At 40.3% G+C, this 23873-nt stretch overlaps 1 protein-coding gene across 1 annotated transcript in view; it reads right to left on the bottom strand.

Annotated features, from left to right (window-relative positions):
• The window catches only part of LRBA (LPS responsive beige-like anchor protein), a 352375-nt gene that overhangs the window by 17551 nt on the left and 310951 nt on the right, over positions 1–23873 (bottom strand). Inside the window, exons 48-52 of the mRNA XM_054392204.1 lie at positions 20190–20279; positions 16809–17001; positions 14122–14184; positions 10633–10788; positions 6500–6667 (exon numbers count right to left, since the gene is read on the bottom strand). Of these exons, the coding sequence (XP_054248179.1) occupies positions 6500–6667; positions 10633–10788; positions 14122–14184; positions 16809–17001; positions 20190–20279 (670 nt within the window). The remainder of the gene's footprint in view (positions 1–6499; positions 6668–10632; positions 10789–14121; positions 14185–16808; positions 17002–20189; positions 20280–23873) is intronic.

Genomic DNA, 23873 nt, shown 5'->3' with positions numbered 1-23873 from the left:
GTCTTAGCCAGTTGAAAACAGGGATGATTCAGAGGCTGTACTCAACATTTCAGGTTACACTTTTAGGCAAATAGGTTGTACTTTTAGTCAATCCATATATTTAGAGCACACAAACTTACACAGAATCATTGAATGGTTTGGATTGGAAGGGACGTTAAAGTTCATCTAGTTCCAATGCCCCTGCCATGGGCAGGGATGCTCATCAGGATGACTATGGAAGTGCTTTCTGAGCCATCAGTGAATGCTGCTGCAAGTTCTTTTCAATGAAGACCATGTCCTCATACCTACCTACGGCTTTCTCAGCACCAAACAAATACACAATTCTACTGCTTATGCAGCATCATTGCAGATTTCCAGATACACCAGAATTCATCCACCTGTTATCCCTCAGCTTTATTTCAGCTGAAACATTTTGAGGCTAGAACCATGACTTACAGAGTACTTGGAGGAATGAGGCCTCAGTCTCTTTGAGGTATCAATGTGCTACAGTTTAAGAAAGAAATGCCAAATGCCAGTGACCTCTAGTAGCTGTATCATTAAAGGCTCTAGGTCCATGCAATACTTGCTGCACAATGGTGTCCCGTGAAGCTATAAGGAACTGTAAGACCAATTACAGCACCAGGGCCTCTGTCCATCAAGCCTTCATGAGGCTTTCAAGAGTGGCATCAAATAATGCACTGTGTCAAACAGGAGAACGTTTAGTGGTTGCTAGCCTTTCCAAGACGTGTTACGGATACTTTTCTAAGCACTGAGGGTCTTCTTGACAGCTGGACTTGATGATCTTAGAGGTCTTTTCCAACAGAAACAGTTCTGTGGTTCTGATTCTCTATCAAATAAATTTTACTGAAGCTGACTTCCAACAGGAATATGAAAAAAAAAGTAATATTGCACTTGCTAAAGCTCTAGAAAAAAAATCCATTCCTTTTTACAATTGTACTTACAACACATCTGACCTATTTCTGTTTCAGTTCAGATGTTAACCTTAAATTCCCATTGTATCTTCTCATTATAGTTTTAATTAAAAGTATTTAAATTATACTACTGGCTTTGGGGGCATTTTTTATTTGGCTTTTGGGGTTTTTTTGGTGGTGGTGGTGGTTTTCTGTTTGGTTTTGGGTTTGGTTTTTCTTTTTTTTGGTACCAAATATGTGCAAATATTTACATTTTAAGTATTTTACCAAGCAGTGCTTTAGTCAATCTGTGGCACTTCAGGATATAGTTTAGTGGTCATGGTAGCTGAGCTGTTACTTGATGATCTTACGATCTCTTCCAACCTTAGTGATTTTATGATCAGCTTTCAGCTCAAAGCCAGCAGATGGTGCTCCAGGATCCTTGCTTGCTGTAGAACCTTTCTGCCACTCTGTCCAGCCATTTTTGAGAAACAAAGAATATTGGTGGTGTCTGCAGCTAAACAGTGCTACAACCAGACTGAATTATTTACTGGCTTCTGTGGAAGGAGGACTCAGACAAGAATTTAATGCGTGCAGAGGTTAAAACCAAACGTGCTGTTGAGCACCACCGACTGGTTTTTAACTCTCAGCACTGCACTATCTTTTCCTAACGGCATCTATCGTCTTAGTAGCTCTAGCAATTCCAAACATATTTTACTATTTGGAGGCTCTGCAAATTTTTAGCTATTCTTGCTAGAAATAGTAGATCCCAGTTTGACCAAAACTGACAATAACAGCAGAATTTCTGTTACCAACATGATTACTGATTTATAGACATTTTGATATCCCTACTACTACAAAAAGGAACACTGACAGATAAGATTTTTTTACAGCCAATTATTTATTCAGCAAAGGAGCTCTTATGCAAACCACCTCCAAATTTTATTATTTTTTTCTTTTCTAGGAAATAGTAAATAAAATCCCACATAAATATTTACTCTATAAGCATTCTTTAGTAGTGTGGAAACTTATCTTCCCTACAAGCAGAGGTTTTGAAATTGAAAAAGCCAAGATCGTGCAGAAACTTGACATAGGTACAAGACATAGGTAAATTCAAGATGAGGATAGGGGAGGAAGGCAAAGAGGGTTTTTTTGCTGCTAGTTTAACAACAGAGACAGGATCTGCTTGAAATCAGTGTGACTGCTCACTGTGCACAGTGGCAAGAACGGACACAGACCTTCATGGCGTTCAAGTGTACAGGATCAGTGTGTCTGAGGACAAAGCAACTATTACCTGTAACATTACTCCTTAATCAATGAACACAGAGGTGCTGCTCAGGCCATGTTTTCAAAGGTTAAATCACCTGCATTAAATAATTAACTATCAAGCACTCAGAAAAAGTTTACATTTTCACACTGAACAATGCATATGTAGCAGTCAATGAAATACAGACATTTTATCCTTTGATGTGGTTACTAAGATCATTAAAACTAATGGTTTCTCTAGGCTCAAGACCATAAGATTGTATTTTAGTTTATTATTGCTTATTTTTTTAGTTAATATTATATTTAGTCTCATATTATTTTTAAAATAAACATTAACATTCCATGTTGATGAATAAAATGTTCATTAACAGAAATTGTTTCAGGTATTCAAATATTTATTTAGCTATTAATATTTAATAGCTATTAATATAAAATAAAACTTAATACAGTTTCTTTGAAAAGCAGCTTGGATAGCAACTAGACTGTTCTTTGGCAAGACAGGAAACAGGATTAAATTTTGAATCTTTTGGAGAGATTATGTGGTTTAAAAAACTGTAACTGAGGAAGATATTCTCCATGTTAGGAATAACGTGAGTGTTCAGTGAATGCTCTCCATTAAATCTCAATCCAATCCAGTAATAACTGATTTTTAAGTATGACATCACTTGCTTACATTTCCACATGTGCCCTGCTGCACAGCAAAGCTACCTGCAGCACTTAATTTCTCGAACACACTTCAGCAAACCTGAATGTAGTACCCTCTAAAAAATATAAAGCTATGCAATGAAAGTCCCTCACCCCCGCCACGATCCTCACCATGCAAATGCCATACATAGAGGGTAACATTTCCTGGCTTTATGGGCTGACATAAAAGAGGTAATATAATTTGTTTTATTCACATATGTGAGGAAGATCAATGCAGTAACTCAGAAGAGATCACAGTAGTGTTAGCAGTAGTACTGCAGCTCTACACGGACTCCACATTTCATTAGGACTGAATACTGTTATTGGCTCAGCCTTAATTTCATTAAGCAAATCAGATTTCTAAATTAGGTATCCTTTTGGGTTTCCAAATATGAAAACTGAGAAGTAACTATGAACAAACCTGCAGGTATTTTGAAAGCAACAACCTCTTCGTATTCTATGAATACAGTGCAAGAAGAGCAGAAAATCACTTTCTCTTCACCACAACTAGGGAAATGTCTGCTGTTGTGTAAGCATAAACCACTTTATAAGCATAAACAATATTCAGACAATTAAATTTGTCCCTGTAAACCTCCATTCCAAGAAAGTAAATCCAAACAAACTAATTACAGTGAAAAAAAACAAACAACTTTGAAGACACAATATTGGCTTCCAGTGATGCCACTGGCCTCCCCTGGTAGGTGTAGGTGAGGGATCATTAAGAAGGAGGATTGGAGAAAATGGAATGTTCCAACTACAAAGAAGTTTGTTGGCAAGGGAATGCAACAAGCGTGTGTGGAGCAAGCAGCTTTATGGCAATTTTTAATACTTAAGCCACAGCTAGAGATGACCTTCTAGGTATGGTTATAACCAAAGAGCGAAACAGAACAAGAATGTGAGTTTGACAAACTGGAGAAAGTCTAGAAAAAATACAGTTTGGAATGTTTAAAGACAAGGCTGAACTGAACAGAGGAGGAGCAACTACTGAGTAGACTGTGGTGTTTCAGGAAAGACTGAAATTGATATAGGCTCATGCACTCACAGACTGAACACTGTCACGCTGGTTTGAAATGAACAGATAGCCCCCAGGGATGTGGGCAGTACTGGTCTGTAAACCGGGTTGTTTTCTGCCTGTTATTGCAAAGGCTTTGGCTGCATTGCTGGGTCTGCTTTGAGAAAGACAACTGAAAAGGAGATGAACACACACTAAAAATCCAGAGGTCTAGAAAAACATGACTTCTGGCAAAAGACAGAGAGGATTGGCTCGTTAAATCTGGTTTATTAAATGGCTATCCAAATAACTGGAATTGTTGCAAGAAGGAAATAGAAGTCTGTTCTGTGCACAAACAACGAACAGGAAGAAATGATAGAATGCAACTGCTGCTGCTGCTGCTGCTGCAGAAGAGAACTGGATACCAGACTGCACACTGAGAAACGACTGCCCACCATACGGCTTCTAAAGCCAGAGCTTTCAACTGGAGGTTAGGCAAACATCAGTGGAGAATGGTTTTGGTGTAGTTAAGCCTTCCTTGAGAAAAGGAGAATAGATCAGGCGGCCAAGGCTCCTGCCGGCCCAGCTTTCTATGGTTCTGTGATTACAAAGTAAAATGCAATCCCTCAACTAGGAAAAGTCCAAACACTAAGAGCTGCCACTTGAGCTTCAAAGCTCAGAGAGATATGAAAGTGATGCACACCATTTGCATGCAAATGAATCCTCTCATCTCTTTTCTCCAGCCATCACACTTCGTTCCTCCCTAAACCCCCTATTTCTCACCTCCCTTCCACCACCGATCCATCAGGCCCACAAGTGCAAAACCTGACATTTTTCTGCAAGCACATGGCCCTCTCCCAGCAAGGTCTACTTGTTCGACCACCCTACCCAGGAACACAGGTCCTGAAGCAGAACAGACCCCCAAATGCTAGCTTGCTATTACATCCGAGCCTCCAAACATGCAAACGTCAGCGTTGTGATACAGATCACACATGGGCTTCAATGGGTCTCAAGGGGAGGGTTACATCCTCTCCTTCCTACCTCCCCCAGCTCTCCAAAACATGTCCAGGAGAGAAAAATAAATGCCCAATGTTATCCAAAGTGACTTTACATCTACACAGTACCTTATGCTAATTAATGTGAACTGAGAATGGCCAGGGCTATTCTAAAGGACAGCACTATTTCAGCTCCTCTGCTCTGTTGTGAATTATTCCTAAGCTTCGTCAGAAGCCGTCCACAGAAAAATTTCTGTATCAGTAGAGGCCTGTGCACCAAAGTGACATACTGCCATGCTTCCACATTTTCAAAAACAATTAATTTAAAAAGAAAAAAAAAAAACAACCCTCTACATTTGATCAAAGAGCAGGGTGAAATAGCTTTTGAATTTCAGGTTTTAATTTGGAAGGGGGAAAAAAGCTTGACCTAAATGTAATCAAGCTGTTCTGTGAAGAATAAAAATAGTTTCCAGCAGATGTGTCCCATGTAGGAATTTTATATCTTTTAGGTTTAAATTCATCAAAATTGGTTTACATTGGTATTTGAGGGTTATTAGGGAGAAAATGATCAGTGAGACAGCATAGGTGTAGTTGCTTTAATAAGTCAGCTTAAGAGTTTTAAATGGTGGAATGTAAATATTGAGTATTTCAGTAACATATTTCTTCTGCTAAACCAAAAATGGAAAAAACATTTTCCATACAGTCCAGTATGGAAATTGTCCTTGATAAAGAATATCAACCCAACACTAATTTATCACATATGCCACAGCCCACCTGGCTTGTCAGCCTGAGTTAAGAACCACCCTTAAACATGAATATATGCAGCCAGAGATCAAGAGCTCAGTGCTTCCTGAAGTAACAAAACCTGATAAAATACAACTGGTGGAGTAATGGATGCCCAGTGGGATGGGCTCACATTGGTCTGCTGGCTGTAATACATCAGGGGCAACAGGTACTATGCAAGGCGGGAAAATGTGCTCATGGTTTTAGAGTATTTTTGTCAAAATTACTCTGGCATCATGGCTTGGTGCAGTGCCACAGGATGAACATTATCAGCTTTGAGAGGATCTAAAATGCCAATGAATAATGCTCACTGGAAGCACAAATAAAGTGTATTTTGAGATTTAAAAAAATTATAAGCCTCAAATACAAAAAGCCACCCGACAACTTAAATATCTAGCATCCCACAAATAGATGGAAGCCAGAGCTGCAGTAAAGGGGCTGAAAACCCAACAAGTCTGCTGGTGCTGTCCATTCCTGACAAAATCAGAACTAAGCAGAAACAGCTCTTTGAAAAAAAAAAGTGCCTGAACAGAGATGTCTATAGCAAACTATTTCTGGGAAAAATTAAACCCCCTCAGATTACCATCTCTTTGAAGGAGAAGCTGCCTTTTACTATAAATGTCTATGCCTATGTATAGTGTCATGAGATTCCAATTCCCAGCAAAGGCTTCAAGGCATGCCCCGTCACTGCACAAAGCCACAAAATGGCAACAACTAAATGCAGGAGTCATTGTGGGCCCCTAAAACTCCATGTTTAACAGGACTGCAAGCCAAGAAACTGACCAGGTAGCTATTGTTTGATTTGTATTAAAGAAGGAATTTGTCAGGCACAGCGTTCACTCAAGCCATTTTTAGCTGAGGTCTGTGGGGGTTGTTTTGGTTGTGCTTACCTCTTGGGTTATCACCAATGATGTTGGTTTTGCCATTCCAGTACCACAGCAGCAAGGTAGCATCTCGGGATCCTGAGAGAATGTAGCAATTTCCTCCAATATAGGACTCTGAACGAGCAAGACAGGTGACAACATCCCAGTGTCCAAATACTACCTGCATCAGTTTACCTAAAACACGTAAAATGGATTGAATCAGAGATGAAATACACTGTAAAATACTGCAGAAATATTTTACTAATTAAAAAGCAGGTTCTAAAAAGAATCAAAAGCATTGACCAGCAGGACAAGGGAGGGGATTCTCCTTCTCTGTTCTGCTCTGTGAGACCCCACCTGGAGTATTGTGTGCAGTTCTGGGGCCCCCAGCACATGAAGACCTGCTGGAGCAGATCCAGAGGAGGCCCTGAAGATGATCAGAAGTCTGGAGAACCTCCCCTATGGGGACAGGCTGAGAGAGCTGAGGCTGTTCAGCCTGGAGAAGGAGACCTTAGAGCAGCCTTCCAGTACCTGAAGAGGCTACAGGAGACTTGGGGAGTGACTTTGACAAGGGCTTGGAGTGACACAAGGAGAGGTTTTAAGCTGGAAGAGGGGAGATTTACACTGGAAATTAGGAAGAAATTCCTTACAGTGAGGGTGGTGAGACACTGGAACAGGTTGCCCTGGGAGGCTGTGGATGTCACATCCCTGGAAGTGTTCAAAGTCAGGTGGGTGAGGCCTCAAGCAACCTGGGCTAGTGGGAGGTGTCCCTGCCCATGGCAGGGGGTTGGAACTGGATGATGTTTAAGGCTCCTTCCAACTCAAGCCATTCTATGAATTACAGAGGGGAATAGTATTTTTTTTTCCTGATACGGTGGAAATGTATTTAAAAGTACAGTACTGCATGCAGTCCATACAAAAAATATTTACAGTCCAAAGATTTGTTCAAAGGCAAATAATTTCAGATGGCTGTTTTTAATTCTATACATTGACATTCAGTTTACAGGCAGGAAACATAATGAGACTCTCCTTTAAGGCAAGTTTGAGGTCAGTTTATTGAGGTGGAAGCAACAGTAAAGATGCAAATCTGCTGATTTGGCAATACTCAAAACCATCTCACCAAGTGTATGCTTCCCTCTGCAAATTCCAGGTGTCAATTCCATAGTTTAGATTTGAGAACAATTTAATTCTGTGATGAATTTTTCAGTTGTAGAGCTCAAGGTATTCGACTACCTGAGGTGATTTATACTTTGAGAACACAAGTTTATGCCATAAACATCACTGAGTTATAGGGATTTCTCCTTCAATTATATTCTCTGTTTATGGGTTCTGTTCTAGAAATCAAACATGTTTCAAGGCAATTTGTTTGACGGTTGTTGCTGGAGTTGCAGTGCCTTGCCATTTTCACTTTGTTGTTGTGCAGCCAAGGCTCCATCAATTCCATCATAACAAGAAGCAAGCTTTGGCTCTTTCACAGGAGTAAACAAAAATAAAAATCATTAATCTCATAAGAGTTCCTCAACTTTTTTGTTGGTTTCCATTGAGCTGTCCTCTCCACACAGTACTACCAAACTTTACCATAGGCACTCTGATGTTTCTTTCTGACAGAACAAATTTTCCAGTTAATGTTTTATTTGACAGCTGTGCTACGAATAATTAAAAGGAAAATGACACTAGAGACTTTGCACTACTGAAAGTAAAATATTGTCTAGAAATCATTCCCACTGCTGGAGGAAGGGTTTATTGTGCTTCTGCCATGCTATGCTGAGAAGCCATGATTTCTGCTACAAGCATTGCATATTTAAAACAAACAAACAAAAAACCCTAAACCAGCCCTAACAAACCCAAAATCTAACAGCAAAAAGGTTTCCTATTTGTGGAAGTCCTAAAATATAACTGAGTTTAACACTTGTGACCACTTGCCATTATGCATTCCTGACCACACCATCTTTTGCCCTTGCTCTTCTGCCAAGTTCAGCACAGCTATTTCACTACTGTGTTCTCCTTTTAATTGGAAGCAGCATTAACCACACCTGAATTCACTTGATTTAAGATAGAGTTCTACAAAAGCAGGGATATTTTTTCAGTTGGAAAAGACCTTTAAGATCATTGAGCCCAACCATTCTCTAACTCTGCCAAGGCTGGTGCCAAATCATGTCCCTCAACACCACATCTCTGCCTCTGAAACACCTCCAGGGATGGGGATTCAACCACCTCCCGGGGCAGCCTGTGCCAGGCTTTGAGAACCCGTTCAGGGAAGAAGTTTTCTAATATCCAACCAAAACCTCCCCTGGTGCAACTTGAGGCCGTTTCCTCTTGTCCTATCACTTGTTACTAGAGAGAAGAGCCCAAACCCCACCTGGCTCCAACCTCCTTTCTGGGAACTGTAGAGAGCAATAAGGTCTCCCCTCAGCCTCTTTTTCTCCAGGCTAAACACCCCCAACTCCCTCAGCTGCTTCTCCCCATCCCTGTTCTCCAGAACCCTTCCCCAGCTTCATTGCCTTCTCTGGACATGCTCTAGCTCCTCAATCCTTCCTGTAGTGAGGAGCCCAAAACTGAACCCAGAACTCGAGTTGTGGCCTCACCAGAAAGGAGCCCAGGGGACAATCACTTCCCTGGTCATGCTGCCCATGCAAGTACTGATCCAGGACAGGATGCTGTTGGCCGCCTTTGCCACTTGGGCACACCCTGGCTCGTGTTCAGCTATGCAGACAAACAGGAGACATGCAGAAGACAGATCTGCAGCTATTTTGACAACTGTACTTTGGTTTATACCATATTTAGCTACAGTAGTAATGAGATGCCTGGTGTATCTGACTTACAGAGGACAGAAGTCCATGAGGTATTTGTAGTTCAGATTGATACAGGACACAGCTACCAACATCATGCAAGTTCCTTCCATAGGTGTAAAGTAAAATACATCCTTTGACATAAGAGAATTAGTTCTTGATTCCATTTATAGAATCTCTTGATTCTACAAATCAACAATATACACTATTTATTACTGCTAGAGAACTTTTCTGAAGGTCTCCTTTAAATTCACAGTCCCATGTACATTTATTTTTGACAATGAGAAAATTCAGCTGAGAAGGGTCTAACAAACTGTCTGTGTAATGAATTGCAGGCAGTCACTATGAAGTAAATGGAACTTTTCCTTTATACTTAAGGCTTTAAACTGCAAAAATGACAGATATGCTAAAATACCGCACAAGCTCTAGTCTTAACAGATTTTCATTAAAGACCGTCCTGCTTCCTCAAACATTTTGGTTTGCCAAGTGTGAAAAACACTATTAACTAATATATTTAAGAAATTATGACAAACATGTAGGATATTCCTCAGGGATTAATAACCTCCTGGAAAGCTTGATGGCACACACACATTAACCATACCGGGTCATTAATCCCAGAGAAGTACCTTGCAGTGAAGTTGCTATTCCCATTATAAGATAATGAAAGGGAAAGAATCATACCTATTTTTTTTTTCCTGGGGCCCCATGGCTTTTAAATTCCTGTAGCTCTTACACCAAAAGATTCTTTTCTATTTAGCATGACACATGCATGACTTCAACAGTTTGGATACAGGCCAGCTGACAGACTAATTTAACTGCTGCCCATTATATCGATCAGTTTATGTTATAGAAAAAAAGTCAGTGGCTCCACATCAATTTTTCTGTTCTAGAAACAGCTTTCAAACGCTTTCAGAAGTATTCTTTCACCAGTTTTCAAGACTTCACTTCCGCTCTTATTCTGTGGTGCTTGCTCCTATTTCCTCCAAAACAATTCCCTGGTGCTGAAAACCAACTAGAGCTGAATTTAAGCACTCTAAGAACAATTAATTCCCTTGATATGCAAAGCATCACAAAAACTCGTTTCCTTGTGGAAACAGCAGTGTAAGAACAGGAATGTTTGTCATTTAGATTGGGAGAGTGATGCCACGTCTAAACAAGAGCTCACTGTCATTCCACAGAAATGAGAGCATACAATGCACAGCAGCAGTAGCTAAGAAAAGATTTGACAAATATTATTATAGAAGAATAAATTCAGCCTCCAGTTTCTCCTCCCTCCCTGCCTCCCTCTCCATTCTTTCTCTACTTGAAACAGTAGACTGATGATGAATAGGAACTCTTTTGGGCTACTCTTGTACCTTAAAAATATGTTACCTGAGTCAGTCGAATAAACTCGGAAGCTCTTGTCCCAGAAGCCACAGACCAGGATGTAACGATTGTCAGAGGTGATGACAAAACACTGGGAGTGAACCTGAATGCTTTGGTCTAATAGGTCAGTGATTTGCCTTCTGTGCATCCCTGTATTGCTGGCTGAACAGAAAGACAAACAGATCATGACATTGTAGCATCCCCCCTCACAGAACAAAAGCTTCCATTCACACCCAAAACTATTCCTCACTGCTTTTAGGTGCTTTCTGTGGCAGGGAGATTTCCCTTCTGCTTTTAGTATAAAATACTCATTACACTTCTGGGAACAATGCTAATTCCTTGTAGTATATATTCTAAAATAGAAGAAATTCTTTCCTTAAGTCAAATGCAGCTGACAAATATAAGTGAAAGATTGCAAAAAGGAGCGATACATAAAAATGCAATAAGCTTCCTTCCCCCCTTTTCCCAGTACAGGAAAACAAACAATTCAGAAACAAACAAAGGGAATGCAATTATAAGAAAGTACAAATGCAAATATGCTCTGTAGAGACTCAAGTGCAGCAGACAGTGGAATTATGATTTCAGAGTCATACCCAAGCTGGATTTCATTGCAAGCACTGTAATATTTAAAAAACAACCAAGCAAACTCCAGTAATTATCAGGAGCATTTCACATTTGTTTGAGCTCTGCACAAAGATTAAACAGCTTATCTCCACAACTTCCTTTAGGGTTCAGAGAAAATCTGTACTCTACTTTGATCACCTGCTGGTTTATTTCCCCAGATAATCTTGCACTGTGAACCCACGGAGGGGACAGGAATTGATGAATTAACATATTTTTCATATTATATTTTGTCCTTAATAATTGATGTGTGTGTGCATATATATATATGGGTCCCTACAGATACATACCATGAAAATCCTACACTGCAAGAACTTTTTATGTGCCTTGCTCCTGAAGGGACTCCCATCTCAGGCAATTAAGTTCTTCTTGACCTGGTTTATCTGCCAACTACTCAAAGCACCATTGCTTCCATTCCAGGTGGTCCTCTTGACCTCTGTCTCTCCTGATCTTGTGCTATCCTTCACTCTTTCTTCTTTTACAGCCCTCCATTCTCACAGACTAGCTATCCTCTAAGCCTTGGGCTTATTCCATTTACTCTGTATCAAATCCTTAATTTACTTTTGCTTTCACACTATATTTAAAATGTGAACCTGTCTGACCCCAATGGGTAGCAAATAATGTTGCAAGGTACTGCCACTTACTTTGCAGGCAACACGTAACAGGTCCTTGGCTGCTATTGGGACCACTTGAAGAGTAACAACAATGCATTATAAATGCACACTGAAGTGTACTGTGTGACAAAACAATGGCAAATAACCACCCAAAAACCTGCAAACTGACACATTCAGTGTGGGTAAGAGCTTCAAAAAAACTTCATCGCCAGCAAAAGCCTGGGATCTATGTGCTGGTTTACATCTTCCTGTGCACCTGGTAAATGAGGACAGCAGGAATCCCTCCTTATGACTAAGGGCAACAAGATTCCTGCTATAACCATAGAAGTGTAATTTTGTGGTCCTCTTAGGTGCCATTTCTAGGTAAATGTGTCTAGCCACAATTTAAAATCTTTAATATTATCTTCATAAGTTCTTGCCTCTACCCGACGATGCTACTTAACACTGACAAAGAAAGCCTTAAACCTTTCAAGCTATGTCCATGTAATCACAAGGCTGATTTGAGAACTGTTTGACCTCAAACAGATCAAATAGATTTGAGATCTATTGTATGAAGAGAATATTAAACCATTTTTCAGAACTGTGAACAGTGTCTTTAATTTTAAGGGTATTTATACCAAACAAAAATCAAAGTATTTTGTAAAGGCAAACCTGAAAATGGAATTATACTTTAAAGTTATGAAAGATGCAAATGAACATAAGTTTGTTTCCTTCCTAATGTTCTTCACAATGTGTAGAGAAATCATCATACAGCCTCAATGGGATTCTGTTGGGATGTTTTGCTGTGAGGTTTCTTTATGTTTTTAAGATCTGCTCAACTGCAGGTTTTAAAGCAGAATGCACATTTCCTGCTCCAAACGTTTTATGCAGCAAATCTCTTTCAGGATGGAAAGTAGAGTTACAGCACACATCCTCCTCACTGTAAGTACTACATTATTTGGATGGGAATTATTTGAAGAACTTCAGAAAAACATTTTTATCCCTCTGCTCTCTAAAATGGTTTAATACTCCCACCCTGTTCTCAATCTGATTACCACTGAGCTTACCCAGAAAGAGCCTGTATCTACAGACCAGTGCAACCCAGTTCCTGCTATACTATCTATATTGGTTTGGAAATGGATTCCCACTGCTGTCATACTAACCCATCCAGGCAAGGGCATTTTTGCTCTCATTTTGCTCTCATTGCTTCTCTAACTGGGCAACTCTTGCTTCTTTGTCACTTAAACTACCATCCTGGAATGGGCAGTTCAAAAAGCCACACTAAGTTTGAAGCCTAACAGAACTGGGCTCAGGGTGAAATTATCTTTGCCCCTGTGAACTGTCCTACAACTAGTTTATATTTTGGGGTTAGGTTGTTGGATTTTTTTCTTTTCTGATCATGTTTAAGGTTCCATTTGCCATGCTGCAGGCTCCTGAATTATAGTCCAAGTTTGCACTCCCCAAAGCTGGGTCTGTGATGAAAGAACTGACAGAACTCTAATCATGCTAGCAGGAAAATCAGCTCCATATAAACTAATAAAACTCTACAATAAGAAGTCATTAATTGAATCTCTTACACTGAGCCTTTAAATAAGGGAGAGACATTCCTCCACCCCTTTCCAATAAAAGAAAAAAATATCCATATTTAACTTGTGGTGCTGATCAAAAGATGCCATCCCCCTGAAAAATGAATCTTAATACCTCAACACTAAACCAGAGCGGATGATATATTTCAACTTTGAAACCGCTCTGCAATTCCACATTAATCCCCTCAGCCTGAACAGCAGGTCCATGAAGAAACCATTGATCTCCTTTAATGATGAACCCCTGGCACCGTGGTTTTATTTTTCACAACACAGCGCAGTTAAGAACCCCACTGTTATTATGAAAATTTCCTCAGCAAAGGAGCTCCATCACATTACCAGTGCACCAATTCATCATAACGTGCCTCGCTCCTGCTCATCAACAAGTCTGAGTGATGAAAAGATCCAATATTACCCTGACAGTACTTCATGCACATTCTCAATCACACATTATTACAGCATCCATATTAATTTTCACTGACACGCGTCCTAGGCCTGTTCAAATTAGGCAAACCAACGAGGGGGAGTTGATGAAATACCAGCATAGCCACAGCTCATTGCATTCCAATTTGCATGCAAATGGTTTATCAGGAAAATTCCATTCCCAGCAACCGGCAAGTGAAAAACAACCGTAATCTACACTTCAGGGCCACCATACAGAGCTTAATGAATCGCAGAGAGAGAAGGAAGTGACAGACCTATGAGAGGATCGATTTCCACTGGCAGCTGGTAAGGCTGGTCCTGTACAGCACCTTGATGAGCTGGAATTCAGGAAAGGAAATTTTAGAACTCTGCATTTTTAAAAAATATGTGAAGCCACATTCATGTTATGAATCAAAGCTACACTCGTGGGTTTGTAACTATCCAAGATTCTTCTGCACCAATTGAATTTAAAATTAACAAAAGGAAAAGAAATTAAATTCCAGGTGCTTTCACAGGCTGCTTATTAAACATTTATTTTAGATTAGTGCTACTCTGAGCGTATGCCATCAGCAGCAGCTCCGGTCCTGAGCCATAAGCTCCAGCAGATGCTTTACTGGCAACCTCTCCTGTCGCAACAAAACAAAATTAAGTGGTAAAGAGCACTGAAAACAAAATGTGACAGCCATCTGCTGACTGTAGCAAATACTATTTCCCTCTTTACTTTTTAGAGCATGGCTTTGAACAAGTGAAGCACAAAGGACATTTTTCTTTAAAAGCCAGGTTGTGATGCAGAGAGGGAAACCTCAGAGTCAGACAGTATTTGAGGATTCATCCATCACCAAACCCATTTCTTCACAAGTTTGCATAGGAGTTAATAAAGGATTCTACTGACCTACATTTCATCTGGGCACCTGGTATACTGGTGAAATGTTTACCTCTTGAATTTTCCTTCAGTGTTACAAAAGTGCCTTCCCCCTCCCCTCCAGTCTCACTAAAAACAAACAAGCAAAATTCCCCCTTCCGCACTCCTTAAAAAGCCAACAAGGCATTCTTGGAGGTGGAACAAAAGCTAACATTTGAATGGTTACACCTATGCTCTTTCTGTCTACTCTACACAGCTTAATATAAAAATTGGTATCAGCAGAAGGATTTCTTAAGGAATTGGGAAGTCAAAGTTCTGCTGCAAGCAACCCTAGAGCAGAAGAAAAAGTGAAACCCACATGACAAAATGGAGGCACTCTGCTGGGTACCAGTGCCATCAGATGGCACCAAAGCCACCCAACTCATACACAAAAGCAGGAATTAGGCTTTTCATTACACATCAGTGGCAACTGGTCACTTGGCAACTGGTCACTTGGCAACTTAACTTTTGGAACATGAGGCCTCATTAGTAAAGACAATGCTAAACCCACAGCAGGGGATATGGAGCAGTAATGATACTTGCCCCTTTAATCCTTTTTAGTATAAGATTTGAAGGCAACAATAGTGAAGAGTAGCCTAGGTATGGACCTAGGTATCAGCCTGCAGCTGATCAATGTGCTCTCAAAGAGGTGGGGTGAGGTGGCTTTTGTGTTCGCCTGAGTTTTGCTTGGCTTGAACTGTAGGTTCAATTTATAAAGGCAGGACAAATGTAAAATGCCTCTAAACTAAATTAAAACACAGTAAATGATTACCATTCAGAGGTGGGGGATAAACCAAAATCTGAAGGTTTTGTTCACCTCCAGTCGATTACTGCACTCAGCAACTAGCTGCTTGCTCACAGATCATCAACCAGCAGACACAGGAAGAAATTAAAAATCAACTCCTGTAACTTCAGAACCTTTTTGCCCCCATGACTGTTGTATGTCCACAAAGGCTATCTTTTAAAAGGCTTTGAATATTCTTTGCCCAAGGTCACATATCCAAGCCATGAGAGCATGTTGCCATCCTCCTCTGAAACAAATGTGAAAACCCTGGAACAGTTCTTGCTCACAATGCGTTATCTAGACAAGTCTCCCTGGCCCCCTCCTTCCCACTTTCCTTTTTAAGCATTTCTTGGGTGGATGAAATAATACATAGATGTTTCTCTTTGTACAACGTTGAGAGGTAATTTGTAAGAATTAGGGAAAAGTGGAGGAGTCATCTGGCTTTTTTCAAAAATGTAATCAAGGACAATGGGTGCAGATTTCTTAGCAGGAATTTCAGTGATGTGAGTATTACCCTGATGTAAAAATCTTCTATTTAAGTTATTTCAGTAGAATCTTGATTTTTATGCTTTCTTGCAAAGCCTCTGACCAAATAAAGTACCCTTCAGCGCTTGGGCCTGAGACTGAGTCAGAGAAAGGAGGACAAGTGCCTTTAAGATTAGACAGTATTAGAAGTGAGAAGATAATTACTCTATTCCTCAATTCCAACACATTTGTAAATGAAAATTAATTTGATTGGTTGCTATGTAGATGGAGAAGTTGTGCAGCTTTCACATTAACAAGCACATATGCACTTAATAACTTTGGGATGTTTAAGTTACAGAAGCTACAGGCTTCTCAGATATTTTATCTTCTAAAAGATAGCTTTAACATCAGATTATGGTGATCATAGCCAGAAAAAGACAGCAAGTTCTACATGCCTTATAACTTGGCTTTGACATGATGTGGTTCAGGCTTCCATCTGACTGACAAACAATTTGAAGAGGAAAAGTGTTACTTTATCATGATCCAATGGTGATGTGCTTGCACAACGCCTGATGGCCTGGAAACCTGGATACTCTTGTTACCATCTTCTGTGTGCTACACATCTTATTACACAACAGTCCTCTTTTTAAGGCAAGACTAAGTCCACAGGTCAAGAGCAGACTGTGCCAACGGCCTGGACTTGCTCTTCCTACTTTAAATTTAAAACACATCTATTGTCTGTTTCAAAACTTGCTGCAGAAGTACTGATCAATGGCACTAGTTTCTTATACTACTTAGTTCAATTTACTTACCAGGAAGATTATACCACTTGTTTACAGCAAATAGCCTATTTGCAGTAACTGTGATCACAGCAGGAGTGGCCAGACCAGGCTGGGTGTTGGCTGCTACATGAGTGACAGGAGAGTTGGATGGAAACTTTAGAACCATGATAACGTCCTGTTGAGCTTGGTCTGTGAACATCAACGGACTCTGCAGGAGGAGATACTGTTGAGTGCACACAACAAGAACCCAGATACATGGGAAAAGAAAACATGGGGAGGAGAAAAGAAGACAGGACAAGAGAAGGAAGATTGGATTAAAACATACAAGATCAGTAGCAGCTGCAGTGAAAAGCAAAAGCAGTAATAGTGGACAGGCTTGCACTATTGTAGGTGGAAAAATCACTAACACTGTTAATTTGTGGGCTTTGCTAAACACAGAGTGTCTCTTTCAGACTTTGCTATAGATCACAGCACACTAAAGGAAAAGTTTCCAATCACCTATCTCTGCCAAAAGAATTCTCCTTCATATCTGCAAAGACAGAACATCAAGGAAAGCAATGCCAAACTAGGAGGGAACAAAAACGCCAAGCGAGTAAAATAAATTCCTGCTCCCAGAGATTGTCTCAAGTTGCAGTACACTAGCAGATTGCAACTCCTTACAAGCCAGAGGAGAACATGAACATTAAAATAAACAGATACACACACACACAAGATATATGCTCTGTATATATTCTGGTGTACAAAAGTAAGATTGATGAATGCAAAGTAGAAGACTTCATTGTGAATGTGTTGCAAAGGACAAACATAATTAAAGGCAGTTGTAAAGAATATAAAGGGGATGTGATTACAAACACTATCCTGCCTTGTTTCTAGAAATACCAAAGGGAAGGAATGAATCCAGACTCTCATTTTCAACATAATATTTTTAGGTTTTAGGTGGGTTTTTTTAATTTAATAAGTTGAAAAGTTTAATAACTTTTTAACTAAGCTCTCTGGCAACACCGTAACAAAACAGCAAGAAGCTTAGATGTGGATAGCAAACGTAAGGAGGAAAAGCAAAACTGAATGTGTTTGTGATTGTGATTTTTTAAGAGAACTCCACTGGATGTAGAAATACAACCATCGTAGTCACCAGTAGCCATGTTGCTCTAGTATTTGTAATTTTCTAAAAACTGAATTAGAACACTAATGAAGTGTTCTTGGCTCCTCTCCACCTGCAATATTTCATTACATACATGTGCATGTAAGTGCATACATTTAATGTATATTTATACAGAACTAATAAAGAAATTAAACACATTTGCATTTTTATTATCACTCCTTTTTAAAAAGTTATTAAGAGTACTTAGAAAAACATATTGCTCTATGAATTCCTATTTACAGTCTTTGCATAAAGGTGTAAATAAAAGCAACTAATAAGCTACCCAGACACCCTTCTGAGCAAGTGGCTAAAAGCCAATCAATATTATGAGTTAATCCTCCCTGGATGCTCATTCAATTAAAGGTGTCAGTAATGCCTCATCTGATGCGGCCTCAATTAAATCCAGCTATCTGATGGTGGAAAACACAAGGGGATTCAGCAACAGCAGCAAAAGCAGACAAATAGGCAGCCTTCGTGTGACTGCTAATTACTACACCTGGTGTATATTATGGCTTGTGCACTTAACACAGCACGTGGTAGCTTTCAATCCTGCTCTGCTCATGCGTACATGTACACACACACACATGGAAACAGAAAACTGAGTAAATAACAGGACGAGAAATAATTCAGAAGCATGGCAGGAAAAAGATCCTTAATGTCTTTTGGTGCCAGATATCTGCCTTTTAAAACCACTTAATCTAGTGTTGTTAGAATATATTAATGACCACAAAACTGGTCAAAGCAAGTGGAGACCTAAAGGGTTTTACCTGTGCGTAGCTCAAAAAACCCCACAGGAGTTAGAAATAGTGAACTTCACAGAACTTAACTTCTTCAGTGACATACTAAATCTTTACTGATCCAGCATTATGAAAAATATTATGATACAACCACAGAAACTGCCTCCTGGCATCACATTTATTTATATAACAATGGGTCTGACAAACATGTCAACCAGCAACTTCTCAAGTTCCTCTTCCCCCTGAAACAAATCTCACTAAATGAGGACAAGTGCCTGGTGCACGGCACCATGACAGACACACACAACGTGGGACTGCACGATGAGGGCACTTGGGCTGACAAGCATCCCTCCTGATAGGGCTGTGTGGAAAAAGCCCCCTGGGTTGCACAGACAAGTCACTAAAGTGGCCTGGGACGCCATGTGGGAGGTGCAGATCACAAAGCGGCACCATCGGCTCTGTCCCTCTCTTACATGGGATCCCAGGGCAGGAGCATGTCTGTAGCACAGCTGTCAGTGCTGCACTTACCGGCTGCAGCAAGGCTAGGGAGCTAGGGGGACAGTCAGCTAAGTGAGTCTCTTGCACAATACACGACATGTGAGAAGGGCTGGTAGCTCAGCCTGACTCCTGCATCACAAGCTGCTTTAGAAACAGGGCAGCTTTTGGTGTCATTTTTCTAAAAGCTTTTGCACTCCAGATATGCTTTTAATCTAATAACCTTCCTCTGCTTGAGCAGGACACGGGGCTTACAGAACACACAAGTAAAAAATGTGTTTTCTTGTCGGTGTAAAAAGTCCATCTTAACAACAAGAGAATGTAACCTTCTGAAAAACTTGTGAATTAGCAGATCATTCGCTCCACTTGTCAGGGTATCACTTAGCACACTTAGTCCTGGATCTGTGACAACATAAATGATACTTTAGATCCAAGGACTGCACACAACACGATATGGAAAGCAATAAGCAATAAAACAGTATTTTGTACAATAAAATTATATTAGACACAAGTAGAGGTAAAAGGGAAAGCATGTTAATGCTGGCTGCCTGGATTTTATCACCCTAGCTTTACTGCAAAACACATTTAGTCACTTTCTTTGCTATGTAAATTTCAGCTCATGAATTCCTAGTAAACCTGGTTTTACGTGAAAACCCATGCCTGGGGGAAAAGATAAGGAAGTTCCACCTCCGAAATCCTGCTTCTTGGGGAATCTGCCCAAGATTAACTGAATTGTCCCCGTGATGACCATCCCTCACCTGTACAGGTATGGTATTAACAAAATCAACTGATGAAGTGTTCTCAGATGACACTGACAAAAAAGGTCTGTGCTAGAATTCAATACAATCCTTCCAGTAATAAATAAAATAATAGTTGGCACTACACACACTCCCTGCAGAATCATAACCCATCTGCTGGGTTTAATCATGCAGCTCCACCACCACATACAAGCAAAGAGAAGTGGCTGGTTCTGTAACATGGAGATAGCAAAGGAAGCGACCACAATGGCAGGTCACAAAGAGTTAACCTGGTACTTACCACTTGCATGGCAGAACTTCTTGGAGGATGTGGTTCTATGAGCAGTTGGGAAGGGGTCTGTCCAAAACTTCGTATTTGAGCTTCAACAGCCTGGGAAAGGCACAGGCAGGTTTGCATGTTAAGAGGTGCTAATTACAGGCAATAGAACCATAACTGTCACCTGAAAATGTCATTCCACACTTCTGGCTTGTTTCATGTTGAAAATCAACCCCGTGTGTTCACTGTGGGGCTAAGTGCTTGGCACTGGACTAAGAATGAGGTAATCATTTTAGTACTGTGGATGCTATTTCCATGAGAAACTCTGCAAAACCTCATCCTGCTCAATGATATTAAACAGAAACAAGCTATTATAATCAGAAACCCTTTTTATTGGCTCCATTTTTCCTTTCTAACACTGGCTTAGCCTATTTGTATCATAACTCAGGAATAAAAGTTCACTTTTACCAAGTTTCCATAGGTATTAAATGTTCCACTTTCCATTGAAACTTCTCTCTTAGTTGCTTAGGAAGCAACACCAAGCCTTCTTCTATTCTCATTCTTATTCAGCAGACAACTTTAGAATGCACTAAACTACCCACAACAAGACTCATACTAAATGTAGCTAAAGGAAAACGTTAAGACAATGCAACAAATATTTTTTTAAAGGTTTCTCTGTATCTCCAGCCCCAGGCTTCAGCACTTTCTTCACAAGGCATAGGGGAAAATACTATCTCAGAGGTGTATACCTGCTGCCTAGGCATCACAGAACATCAGGGGCTGGAAGGGACCTCAAAAGCTCATGCAGTCCAACCCCTCTGCCAGGGCAGGATTGCCTAGGGCAGGTCACACAGCAATGCGTCCAGGTGGATTTGGAATGTCTCCAGAGATCGAGACTCCACAACCTCTCTAGGCAGCTGGCTCCAGTCTTTTGTCACCCTCACAGCAAAAATGTTTTTCATTCTGTTCACATGGAACCTCCTCTGCTGCCGCTTGCACCTATAATGCCATGTTGTACATATCCAACTTCTTTACCATGCTGCCAGTTACTGGCCCACTGGCTTAGAGATAAAATCAAGTAGCCAAAAGGCAACATGTTCTTTGTTGTCAGCCAGGACCCTGCACTCCCCACAGAACCAGGCTAATACTGCAGAAGATCTTCAGCTTAAATTGCTTCTACTATGACTAAAGTGAGCAAAGTGACCTTGCACTTGCTGTGGGTTAACAGACTGCAATTGGATCCTTACATCTATTTCCTGTTCTGTGTTAGCCACCCACTAAAATCTTTGGGACACTGGACTTACACTGATCTTATTTTTTACAAACAACTACTTTTAGATAATAATAAAGACTGTTACAGGATGGACAATGCCATCCTCTTACAGAGCTAACAAAACCAAAAGTAGACTGTACCCAAGGCTTTAAGGCAATCAAAAAAAAAATCATCCTCTCTCTGACAGGAAACTGCATTTATTACACCTTAGGCTGGGCTTTTGAATCATCTGAACTCAACAGAACAGGAGTTGCAGTTACTCTATGAACAGATTTGAACACTCTTGCCCACTCTGGGAAGCAGCTTAATCTTCAAAGACTCGGTGAATAGCTACGTTCATCAGAAATGTGACATACAAACTCTGTGATTCAATTAGTACCTTTTAAGGAATGGCTATGTCAGATCTGTGAAACAGACCATCAGAGTCCTCTTCCTAGTGGTGAGATATGCTACTTTAAAATTCAGATCCGAGGTTTCGTGAGTCAAGATATCCAGGGAATTACGAGGGCATAGAACTAGAGGTCCCTTAAGACAGGAGGTACTACCAAAGCATGCTGGTCAGAGGCTCTATCCTCTCCATAAAACGCTGCTACTTTCAAAAAATCCAGATTAAAAAGATTTGCCTACATTTACTTGTAGACTGAGTGGAATATTTTTACTAGCAAATGGGAATCCTGTGTTGCACTGAGGGTAGAACTAGAAGACTACAGAAGGAACAGAATGCAGATAATTTTGGATGGCTGTTAGTCTACGCTCCTTAAAATCCTTAGGGAAAATTACAGTCTAGACAATCTACCATTTATTTCCTATCAAACACATACCAAATATGAAAAAAATATTATTGAAGTACAACTTCCATGCCTTCTTTCTCTTTTTTTTAATGCTGAAAATAGAGAAAATGAGGAAATAATAAGCTTTGAGTTAACTTCCTTGTATATTGATCTATGATCAAACCAGAAACTTGCGTTCCCAAACAGCCCAGGTTCAGCATTGAAAGGGAGTCAGAATTTTGTCTTACCCATGAAATCCAGTACTTCCTTTGATTCCCAATATTACCTCTACAAACTATACTCTCTTACACAGTGTCAGCACTAATGATGCAGAGTGTTTCAAGTACTTCAAATATATTTATCACAACAAGAGCCCAAACTGATGTAGAACAAAAATCAAATGTTCTAAGTGCTTTGATTGATGAAAGATGAGCAGTCAGAACTCTATTTTCCACAGTCCAGGTCTTGGAGGAACTCACCACCTTCCAGCAACACAGAAATTGGAAGAGACACAATTATAACTCCATTGCTTACCCACATACATGATGCTCATCATTATCATACTCCTAGATCACACAACAGCAGCAGCAGAGCAGCTGTTTGTCCCCCACCTACCCTCAGTTCAGAAGAGGATTCCTCTAGGAGGTTATAAACAAGTGTAAAAATCATATCTAGCCCACCTGTGAAAGCATGCTGCATACCAGAGTAAAAGATAATATCATTCAACTTTCTGTTTCACTGCTTCTCAAATAGCTCAGTAAAATAGCCTTCTTCCTGTTAGTGCTCTAAAAAACCAAGGCTTTGGTAAGGCCAGAATTGTTCCAGATGCTACAAGGAGAAGTAATAAAACTAAACAAGGTAGCTAACCCTTTACAAGAATCTGCACAGTATGCCTCTCAAGCCACACACTTCTATGACAAGCACGGTATTTCAAAAGTTCTAACTAGGAAGGCCACGAGCAAATGTCACAAGTCAATATTTATCTGATTGCCACAATGACCTGTCCCTAAAAAAAGTCTCCTGGATCATCCCCTCTTTTCTTGGGGGGTGAGAAGGGGAGAAGGGGAATGGGGAAGTAAAAGAAAAGAAGAGTGAAAAACTTGAAAACTTGGTTAGCTGTAATGTAGCTTTTGGCCACTGCTTGGTATGGATCTTTTCAGTCTCCCAACGTAGCCTCTCCTCTAACTGTGAAGAAAGTTAGTTCAGCAGCATGCAGTACCCACCAAGCACGGCTGTAAATTTCTGGAGAAGGAGGGCGATGGGGAGGTTGAACATATGGATGCAGTTAAGGTAAAAACAGATGTTTGTTACTTGTCTTTGCAGCAACACTCAGAAACTAAGTCAAAATTGCTTTTTTTTCATGTTTATGTCTGAAAGAACTATCAAATTAAATATGAGGGAGGGCGGGTGGCGGGGGAACTGCAGTGAGTGTCACAGAGAAAGAACGAAATGGTCTCCAGTTTTGAAGACAGACCCTGAACTGAAAGCCCATGCAGCTGAAAGGCAAGACATACACCATTTAACTCTGGATTTAAAGACCCTTGGAGTCCCAGAGTCACTTTCCTCAGGGCTACTGAGACACCAAACACCCAGCTGCCTGAAGAGTCTAACACCAGAGCATGTCCATGTTAAACCGCTCACCTCGGTCCTAACGGACAAGCTGCA

Source organism: Indicator indicator, chromosome 25 (genome assembly GCF_027791375.1).
Source record: "Indicator indicator isolate 239-I01 chromosome 25, UM_Iind_1.1, whole genome shotgun sequence".
Classification (NCBI taxonomy): domain Eukaryota; kingdom Metazoa; phylum Chordata; class Aves; order Piciformes; family Indicatoridae; genus Indicator; species Indicator indicator.
This window is presented reverse-complemented; position numbering and strand designations above follow the sequence as displayed.